The sequence below is a fragment of the Juglans microcarpa x Juglans regia genome, chromosome 2D, assembly GCF_004785595.1.
Source record: "Juglans microcarpa x Juglans regia isolate MS1-56 chromosome 2D, Jm3101_v1.0, whole genome shotgun sequence".
NCBI classification, from domain to species: Eukaryota; Viridiplantae; Streptophyta; class Magnoliopsida; order Fagales; family Juglandaceae; genus Juglans; species Juglans microcarpa x Juglans regia.
Genome location: NC_054596.1, coordinates 4,055,459 through 4,066,283, shown reverse-complemented (window position 1 = coordinate 4,066,283; position 10,825 = coordinate 4,055,459). Strand labels below are relative to the sequence as shown.

The 10,825-nt window shown below is 40.1% G+C and overlaps 1 protein-coding gene across 1 annotated transcript; it reads left to right on the top strand.

Moving 5' to 3' along the window:
* The first annotated feature begins 374 nt into the window (after positions 1–374).
* LOC121251266 (probable carboxylesterase 11) lies at positions 375–9,664 on the top strand. Its single transcript, XM_041150624.1, has 3 exons — positions 375–405; positions 558–660; positions 7,770–9,664. The coding sequence occupies exons 1-3, from the start codon at positions 375–377 to the stop codon at positions 8,092–8,094; spliced, it is 459 nt and encodes a 152-aa protein (XP_041006558.1). The 3' UTR covers positions 8,095–9,664.
* The last annotated feature ends 1,161 nt before the right edge of the window (positions 9,665–10,825 follow it).

Genomic DNA, 10,825 nt, shown 5'->3' with positions numbered 1-10,825 from the left:
CCCTGAGAGGAAGACGCAACACATTTCTTTCTGGCACCACTAACTTTTCAGACCCAAATCCCATATCTCCATTGCAAAACGCCCCGAGTCGGATTCAGATCTCGATGTTGGTCCAGGTTCGCCCCAACTCGACTCTTCCAATTCTCACTGCTACTCTTTGCGCCGAAACATCTATGGCCCTCCCAACATTCCTAGCAACCCTAAGGAAGAGCCTAGAAGGAATAGCCATAATTCCGCCAATGACATGGACGGTTTGAATTTGATATTGAGCTCTGCCGGATGAGTTTACAGAGGGTACTCTCCGTTGCTTGAGAATCGTCGTAAATTACCGGTAATATTGCAATTTCACAGTGGCGGTTGGGTCAGTGGTAGCGATGACTCAGTGGCCAACGACTTCTTTTGCTGGTGAGTCGCAAAGCTCTTGGACGTGATCATTGTGGCAGTGGGGTACTAGCTCGCGTCGGAGAACCGTTACCTGGCGGCATTTGAGGACGGTGTGAAGGTATTGAATTGGTTGGGAAAGCAGGCAAATTTGGCCTAGTGTAGTAAGTCGATAGGGAATGCGCGGAGCGGCGACGAGCTTAAGAAGTCTCACGTTGTGGACACGCTTGGGGCGTTGAAGGTTGAGCCATGGTTGACAGCGCACGCAGATCCATCAAGGTAACTAACAATCTCAATCACATTGTGATTTTCTAGAATGCTTGCATTTCGATGCGACATTGTTCTGACATTAATATGATTGATGAATGTGTCATTATCTGATGATGTCTGATAACTATTGAAATTTATTGAGTACAAGATGTGACGTTGATTCGTGCTATTTTTTTTTATTGGTACCGGGTATGTGGAACAAAGGCTCAACTAATTATAGGGTGCACATGCTATCGGCAAAGAAGTTTTTGTAATTGCACCCCAAACAATTGAAAATAATTCTCAGACTGCCCAAGAAATTGTTTGCACCCAAGGATTTGAACCTTAAACCTGGATGGAGCATACCATGAACACTAAGGCTCTTACTAGTTTCTAGTTATACATAATCTTCTAGTAATTCATATGTGGTTTAAAATTATGTAGAAGTTGGGAGCTGGGTAATTGTGGTCTATGAAGTAGGCATGCAACGCTCTTATAGACCATTTATTTGGAAAATTGGGGCTCTAGATTTGGAATCGTTGGGTGTTAGAATGTTTTCAAGTTTAGAATGTTGTGCATACTTAAATCCCTAGGAATTGGTTCAAGTGATAACGGCGTTGATCTTGTTAGTATGCTTCTTTCAAGGTTCGAATCCTGTGGTGTAAACAATTTTTAGAGGCCATATCTCAATAGTGAAAAGTTGATGATTTATCTAATCTATGTTACACAGGTCCGAAGTTTAACCATAATAAAAAAATGTTGCAATTGCACGGTTTTCGGAATTCCTCATCATAAAAAAAAGAACGGTGTTCATACTTCATATGAATGTGAGTGGAATTGACAATGAAGTGTTGGCCAAATATCAATTTGGTGTTAAAGTAACCAAACCAAATTTCATCACCCATGATTAAAACTGTATATTTAATCATTCAAGAAATAGGCGATGCGAATTAAGTCTGAGATTTATTTAGTGTTTATGATATACTTTCAAGATTTTGCCTGGTCTAATATTTCATTTTGGGTCTATTTCTTGAGATGGGTCCATTGCTGCTTAGACTACCATGCACCAGTGGAAGTTAGTACATTCTAAGAGTATCACAGGCTTTTGCTTGTTTCCATTTTTTCTTTTTTGAATTTTAACAAGTTTAGCTCAGTCCAGGACCGGTCATTGTTTATTTCCACTATATAAGTTCAGATTTTAACAAGTTCAGCTCAGTCCAGGACCAGTCATTGTTTGTTTCCACTACATAAGTTCAGATTTTAACAAGTTCAGTTTCATCTGTAAATGGTAAAGTGCGGAGGATTTGCTACGAAATGGTGAACCTGGACCTGAAGTGGAAAGAAATAGTTCAGGTGCAAGGGCGGCCTTTTCAGGCTTGCTTGTGTCTTTTTGAAAATTATGCCATTTGCTCAATCTTTCTTCCTGCCATGCATGTTGATTGTTTGTTAGTATTTGGCTCCATTGTACTCATAAAAAAAAGTACTTGGCTCCAGAGGCGGAACCAGAAAACCTAAATCTGGTTTGGGGGGGCCAAAAACTGCCAACATTTAGACCAAAAACTATCTAAAGAAAGCTGTTAACTGTCTTTCCAGAAGTAGGACTGGAAATTTGGATGATCTCGCATAAATTGCGCTATTATGTTGATTTGGACCCCTTTGCCTATGTGCTTCTTTGCTTATGGGAACTATCTTAGGATGCATGTCAAAATACAAATGATATAGTTGCGTAGCTAGTTATGCTCCTGGAATAGGAGGCTTTATTTGATTCTATGATGACGCAATATGATGCCAGATTTAGGTATGGTCACATGAGGTAACGTCACAAAATTAGCTTCAAATGCTGATTATATATATATATGTATGTATGTATGTATTGTTACAGAGATGCTTTCTATATCTAGACAGTATAACAGTAAATAGACTCTTTGTATACAGTAAATAGACTTAACGTGTAAATAGCAGCTAACGTGTATAGTAAGACTAGCTGTTGGAATGAGTGCTCGGTTGTAACCCTTGTCTATATAAATGAAGGAAAACAATGGAAAGAGGTATTCAGACCAATCTTGACATGGTATCAGAGCCCATAACCTGATATTCATCTCTGTGGTTTAAATCCTTCATGTGCGATAGGAGGAATTTTTTTTTCCTCTGTTTCTGCAAGATTTTCTTGCTCTCGGTTGTTCTTGGTTGTGGAGTCGGAACTATCTGTGGTGGTTTTCGGCTCTTTCGGTTGTTCTCGGTGGTGGGTTTGTATTTTTGGTGTCTGTGGTGTCTGTCGGCACTGTCTGTGGGTGGTTGTGTGGCTGTCGGCACCGTCTGTGGCCATCGGCATTGTCTGTGGGTGACTGAGTGACCATCAGTCATTTCTGTCGTGGTTTGGTTTGCCGTTTGTTTCCTGACAAGTTCTTCTCTTTCGCGGTGCTTATTTTGTGGTGGCTGGGTCGCTGTGGGACCGTCGGCTCTCTCTGTGGCAAACGACAGTTTCTGTGGCGGTTGTGAGGTGCTCGGCTTCCTCTGGTTGACGTCGGTGCGGGGTGCACCTTCTTCTCTGCGTGATATCGGGCCTATCGGTTTGCCGATTCATTTGTGCAGGTGTCTCCTTTGGTGAGTATCGAAATTTTCTGGGTGAAATTTTCTGCTTTCTATACGTGGGAATTTCAGTTGTTTGGGCTGACCTTTTTATTTTGGGAGTAGACTTATTACCGTGACTTTGGGCCTTTATCAGTTTTGGCTTATTTTGGTCCTAATTTAAGTTAGGCTTGCAGCTTATTTGATTGACTACTTAGAGCATATTTTTCTAAGTGCTTTTCATCATGTCTATTGAAAATACTATTGTTCGCTTTACTGGAAAGAATTTTCCTACGTGGAAATTTCAGTTTAAGATATTTTTTAAAGGAAAAGAATTATCAAATCATATTGATAGTTCTGCTAAAATTCCCACTGATGAAAAAGAATTTGTTCAATGGGAGGTCAAGGATGCCAACGTAATCTCTTGGCTATTGGGGATGATTGAGTCTCACCTTGTGACCAATCTTCGATGTTTTACTACGGCTTAGGCTATGTAGGATTATCTTCACCACATTTACCACCAAGATCATAGTGCTCGGAAGTTCCAATTAGAATTGGAAATTAGTAATTATAATCAAGGCAATTTACCTATTGCACAATTTTATTCTTGTTTTATTAACATTTGGTGCGAGTATTCTACCATTGTTCATGCTAAGGTTCCCACCATAGCACTCGCGGCTCTTCAAGCAGTTCATGCCGAGAGTCAACGCGATCAGTTTTTAATGAAGCTTCGACCCGAATTTGAGCCCGTTCGAGTTGGTTTGTTGAACCGTAATCCGGTTCATTCTTTGGATATTTGTTTGGGAGATTTGTTGCGTGAAGAACAACGGTTATCCACTCAAATAGGTATGACTTTTGAGAAGGTGTTTTTTTTACACTGTGAATGTAGCCTATGCATCACAAGGGAGAGGGAGGAACAAGTTGCAATGTTTCAGTTGCAAGGAATTTGGTCATATTGCTCGCAACTGTCCTAAGAAAGTTTACAACTACTGCAAGAAAGAAGGTCATCTCATCAAAGATTGTTGAGTACGGCCTCAGAATCGCCAATCCCAAGCTTTTCAGGCTGCTGTACAGTCTTCTTCTTCATCTTCTGCGCTGCCTACTGTAAGCTCTGATTCATCTGTTCTCACACTAGCAATGGTTCAACAAATGATTGTGTCTGCTTTTACGGCTTTATGCCTGCAAGGTACGGGTACTAACTCAACTTCTTGGATTGTTGATTCGGGTGATTCTAATCATATGACTGGTAATATGACGAGTCTCCATGATGTTCGTAAGTATAGAGGTGCGCAAAATATTTAGATCGCTGATGGCAGTACTCTTCCTGTTACTGCTGTTGGTAATTTGGGCTCTTCATTTCGCGATGTTTTTGTCTCTCCTGGATTGTCTACCAATTTGATTTTTGTTGGACAATTGGTAGATAATAATTGTGATATTCATTTTTCTCGTGGTGGTTGTCTTGTGCAGGATCAGGTGTCGGGGACGGTGATCGCGAAGGGGCCTAAAATAGGACGTTTATTTCCCTTACAGTTTTCTATTCCTCATGTTGTTTCCCTTGCTTGTACGACCACTGCCAATACTAATGAAGTCTGGCATAAGAAATTAGGTCATCCTAATTCTGTTGTCTTGACTCATCTTATGAAACATGGTTTTTTGGGCAATAAAGATTCCTTTTCTTTTTCTCCTGTATCTTTTGATTGTGCTACTTGTCGTCTTGGTAAAAGTAAAATTTTACCTTTTCCTGCGTATAGTAGTCGTGCTTCTAACTGTTTTGAGATCGTGCATACTGACGTTTGGGGTGTGAGTCCTATTATTTCTCATGGTCAGTATCGTTATTTTGTAACGTTTATCGATGATTATAGTCGATTCACCTAGATATATTTTCTCCGTTCTAAAGCTGACGTATTTTCTATCTTTTAAAAATTTATTGCGCTTGTTGAGACACAGTTCAGTACTTGTATCAAAACTTTACGCTCCGACTCAGGAGGAGAGTACATGTCTCATTCTTTTCAAACTTTTCTTCAGCAAAAGGGGATTATTTCTTAGCGTTCTTGTCCTTATACTCCTCAACAAAATGGAGTCGCCTGAGCGTAAAAATCATCTCTTAGATGTCGTCCATACTTTATTGATTGATTCTTCTGTACCTTCTAAGTTTTGGGTAGAAGCTTTATTTACTGCTGTCTATTTGATCAATCGTTTGCCTGTTACTACTCTAGATTATGATTCTCCATATTTTCGATTATTTGGCATATCTCCTGAGTATCAATCCTTTCATACATTTGGGTGTGTTTGTTTTGTTCATCTGCCACCTGTTGAGCATCACAAGCTTGTTGCACAGTATGTCACATGTGCTTTTATGGGATATAGTCCTACTCAGAAAGGATTTGTTTGTTATGATGCTCATGCAAATAAATCCCGAATCTCACGGAATGTGATTTTCTTTGAAAATCAATATTTCTTTCAGTCTCACGTTATTTCTGATCCTCCTATTACTCTTCTTCCCGCTTTTGATGATGTGTCTTCTTCTATCAAGCGATTTCAACCAGGTATGGTGTATCATCGACGTCTTCCCCCTTCTTCAACGCCCCTTCCAGACACTGATCCGTCATCTGATTCTGCTGTTCCTATATCTCGGCAATCCACCCGGGTTACACATCCACCAGATAGGTATGGTTTTCCTCACATCTTGCTTACTGCTACTCTCGACACTATTTCTGTTCCTCACCCTTATACCCAGGCATCCACCCAAGCATGTTGGCAACAGGCAATGCAAGAGGAAATCCAAGCTCTTCAAGACAATCACACTTGGGACCTTATAATTTGTCCTTCTGATGTCAAACATATTGGTTGTAAATGGGTGTACTCAATCAAGTTTCGAGCTGATGGCTCATTGGATAGATATAAGGCTCGTCTTGTGGTTCTTGGGAACCAACAGGAGTATGGTATTAATTATGAAGAAACATTTGCACTTATTGCCAAAATGACTACTGTGCGAACTATCTTGGCACTTGCCGCGTCGCAAGGTTGGTCTCTCCGGCAGATGGATGTGAATAATGTTTTTCTACATGGGGATTTGAAGAAAGAAATCTATATGTCCCCACCTTCCGGCATGTTTGCTACACCTTCCTCAGAGGTTTGTCGGCTACGCCGATCCTTGTATGGATTGAAACAAGCTCCGCGTTCATAGTTTGACAAATTTCGCTCTAACCTGCTTGCTTTTCATTTTACTCAGAGTCAGTTTGATTCATTTCTTTTTCTTCGCAAGACTTCTGCAGGAATCATATTGCTTCTCGTATATGTCGATGACATTGTGATTACTGGCTCCGATACTGAGTTAATTAAGCAATTACAACAGCATCTCAAGGCCTCTTTTCACATGAAAGGTCTTGGTCTCCTGCAATATTTTCTTGGCCTTGAGATACAACTTACTCCAACCGGTGCGTTGTTACACCAGCACAAATATACGCATGACATTATTTCATTGGGTGGTCTCCAATCGGGTAACTCTGTTGTTATTACTCCCTTAGAGGTAAATCTTAAGCTGCGTCAGGAAGAAGGGGAGCTTCTATCAGATCCATCCTTGTATTGGCAGCTTGTTGGGAGTTTGAACTACTTGACGATTACTCGTCCTGGCATTTCTTTTGCTGTACAGCAAGTTAGTCAATTTATGCAGGCTTCCCGACATCTTCATTTAGCCGCTATCCTATCCGATATCTGAAGGGCACCTCTACACGCAGGTTGTTCTTTCCTAAAGAATCTTCCTTACAGTTGGTGGGTATAGTGATGCTGATTGGGCCGGATGTGCAGATACTCGTCTCTCTGTTACTGGCTGGTGCATGTTCTTAGGCAATGCACTCATTTCTTGGAAGAGTAAGAAGCAAGACAGAGTTTCCAAGTCCTCTACTGAGTCTGAGTATCGTGCTATGTCTTCCGCATGCTCTGAGATCACATGGCTTCGTGGGTTATTGGGTGAACTTGATTTTCCTCGGCTACATCCCACTCCTCTTCACGCTGATAATACCAGTGCTATTCAGATCGCTGCTAATCCTGTCTTCCATGAGCGTACGAAACATATCGAAGTCGATTGTCATTCTATACGTGAATCATTTGACAAACATGTGATTACACTTCCTCACATTTCCACTGAACGTCAAACTGTAGACATATTCACTAAAGCTCTTCCTCGGCACCGGCATCAATTATTGGTTGACAAATTGATGCTTCTTGATCCACCAACATCAATTTGAGGGGGGATGTTACAGAGATGCTTTCTATATCTAGATAGTATAGCAGTAAATAGACTATTTGTGTACAGTAAATAGACTTAACGTGTAAATAGCAGCTAACGTGTATAGTAAGACTAGCTGTTGGAATGAGTGCTCGGTTGTAACCCTTGTCTATATAAATGAAGGAAAACAATGGAAAGAGGTATTCAGACCAATCTTGACATGTATGTATGTATGTATTGTACCCCTCTAGCTGTTCCCCTTGAAGCCATTTAGAAACCCCTCTCAGAAGAACTTGAATGCTATTCAACAAATCTCTAAACCTTTTTTATTTCATTGAAACAGATGGGTTCTCCTTGCTGTGAGTTGTGGTGCAAACATTGCAGATTATGTGGCTCAGAAAGCTGTAGAGGCGGGCAGGCTTCTGGATCCTGTCGAAGTGGTTGCTCAGGTCCTTATGACCCATTCTTCATTGGAAGTGTCCCCCACACATTCTGAGATAAAGTTAGCAAATTCCTACTTCTATGACAAGGCTATGTGCACACTTGCATGGAAATTATTCTTACCAGATGAAGAGTTTAGTCTGGACCACCCAGCTGCCAACCCTCTTATCCCAGGACGGGGGCCTCCTTTGAAGCTCATGCCTCCAACATTAACAGTAGTGGCATAACATGATTGGATGTGAGATCGAGCCATTGCTTACTCAGAGGAGTTACGGAAGGTAAATGTTGACGCTCCTGTTCTTGAGTACAAGGATGCAGTTCATGAATTCGCGACCCTTGACATGCTTCTCAAGACTCCACTGGCTCAAGCCTGTGCCGAGGACATTGCCATCTGGGTCAATAAATATATTTCACTTCAAGGTCACAAGTTCTCTTATTAAGTAGGATACCAGAAAATTGAGGTTTACATTACAGAAAGATGATCATTTTCCTGTGAGCCTGTTCTGTCAGAAGATGAGCTCGTGATATCATACAACGCTTCCACTACTTGGGATTATGATATCTTGCTTGGGTTATATATGGCTCCTAAAGCTGCTGGGTGGTTATTAGTTTCAGGTTTATTCCTTTTCCTCCTCTTCTTTTTGTAAGATAAACTGTCTGAGGGTAGGATCTAGTTCAACAAACGAACGCCACATTTGTACATTCTTGTCAAAATTTTCCTGTGAATTACGATGTACTGTCGCTATCAATAGATTTCAATAGTTCAATGCAATGAATATTATGAAATGCCCTCTCTTGCTGTGTACTTGTGTTTTGGAGACATCACTGGATCAAGCTGTTGATGATGCCCGATTAATTATCAAACACCCCCCATTTTCTTGTGTGAGCATTTGTTGCACCTTGGATTGTTCAAATTGAAAGAGACTTTCCCATATAGGATATCAGCAAGCAGACAGTGACACCGCCTAGGCTAAAAAGAGTTTTGGACTACCAATAATTCCAAAGTACAATACAAAACTTCATTTTTTTTTTTTTTATCCTTATACGGTTTCAGCCTGGGAGAGCTTTGATGAGAGTTCCCACTTCAATTATAAATATCCAATGTCATTCAGATTGGGTCCCTGGGGCTTGTGTCTAAACCTTTAAGCAGTTCCTCTTTGTGGTTCCTCCACTTATTGAATAACCCTTGGGAACCACAGAAGAGGCTGAAGATGACCTTGGAGTGAATATACGGATGATTCTCTCGCAAGAAACATCTGGGTCTCTCTTCCTTGCTCATGCTCAACGAGATGAAGCCAGTTTAGCCAATGCACCCCAATGCTGGAAGCACTTGAGGGAGGGAGTTCAAATGGTGACTTTAGGCTATGGCACTTGGTCTACCTGGCAGCCAGCGCGGTGTTCAGGCTCGTGTGTTGCAATCTACCAGGCCTGGCCTGTGGCTAGCACACGGTGAAAACTCACAGGCTCGTCGACTGTGAAAAGCCGCTTTGTTTATCTTCAACTTCAAGCATATGCAGATCACTACTACTCTTGTTCTTGAAGGCGATCCTTTAGTCACCTCGCATGACAATAACCAGGAAGATCATGACCTGGAATCTTACTGGGAGTTACCTACTTTCCTATAAAAAAAAAGAGGCACGAAAACTATATTACTGCAATTTTAAGCAACCCCATGAAATTTTAAGGGTAGCAGGCTTGTTCCAGTAATACATTTGCTGGGTAAGGTTTCAGTGTGGTGTTGTTCATCTAGGTTGTATCAAATTGTATGTTTATTTTATGTGAGTTATTTTTTAAAAACTTATGTCTGGATAATAAGTAGACTTAGCCACAGCCGATAAGGCATTCTGGGCCGACCCCCCCTTCAGATTTTAGTTAGTTCCAATGAATTTTGGACCGACTCCTTTACATGGATCGATAGGTTTATAAGCATGAGATGTTATCTACCTATTTGTCTAGTGGAAGCCTCTGTTTTGAAACTACTTAAAATGTGATTAACATTAGTTGATCATGCCATTGGTCCACATTTTTAAACGAAGCCGAACTTCTAAAATTACCACGATTTTTTTTTTTCATGATTAAATCTCATAAACTTTACAAAAAATAAAAAAATTACAAAAAGAAAGTTGAGGAATAATAGTATTGAACAAGTTCAACCAGTTTTGATTTATATAAAACCGTTTGAAATTAAAAATGCCCTCAAAACCTTTTCTGCAACTTTCTGCACCTTTTGTAGCATCAGGGAACTTCCCATAAGGTTAAGATGTATCTTTACGAGATTCATATGAGAGTTATTATATTCTCAAATTAGCGTGTAGAATACATCATCCACTTCACTTAAATTATAAAATTTTATTTGTAAGATTAAAATTTTAAAATTTATCTTTCAAATTAAATTATGCTATTTAAACGATTTATATTAGATCTCACTTGAATTGTCACATCGGAATAGTTTGGTTTCAAATCCTGGTTCGAATACGAGAAGAATGCGATGCTAATGTGACTTGGACGATTCACATCTCCATGCATCTCAGCATCCGGCATTGATGAGCCCTAAGGTTTGAGGAGTGAGAAGAAAATTTTGTGTTTTATTTGAAAGTTTAAAATATTATGTTTTAATATTATTATTGTATTGAGATTTAAAAAAGTTGAATTGAGATTTGAAAAAATTAAATTATTTATTATATTTTGTATGAAGATTTGAAAAATATGTAATAATGAGATAAGATGAGAATTTTATGTTTCATCCCACCCCTAAGCCTGCACTATATCTATACGGCCCGGCCCGGCCCAGCCCAGGCACAACGTGGCAATTATGCGCTCTATCACTAAGCTAATAAGCCCGATGTGCAGGCCTCCCACCGGGACTTACCATGTCAAAAGCTTATCCACGCCCGTCTATAAATAGATTTTTTCAAGTTGTTACGAGAAGTTAATTTGAATTATAATTAAATCGCGAAT

Coding starts and splice junctions, on each gene's coding strand:
- LOC121251266 (XM_041150624.1), top strand. CDS start 375: ATGACTCAGTGGCCAACGACTTCTTTTGCTG. Junction 406..557: donor GCCAACGACTTCTTTTGCTG/GTGAGTCGCAAA, acceptor GTAAGTCGATAG/GGAATGCGCGGAGCGGCGAC. Junction 661..7,769: donor GCGCACGCAGATCCATCAAG/GTAACTAACAAT, acceptor TCATTGAAACAG/ATGGGTTCTCCTTGCTGTGA.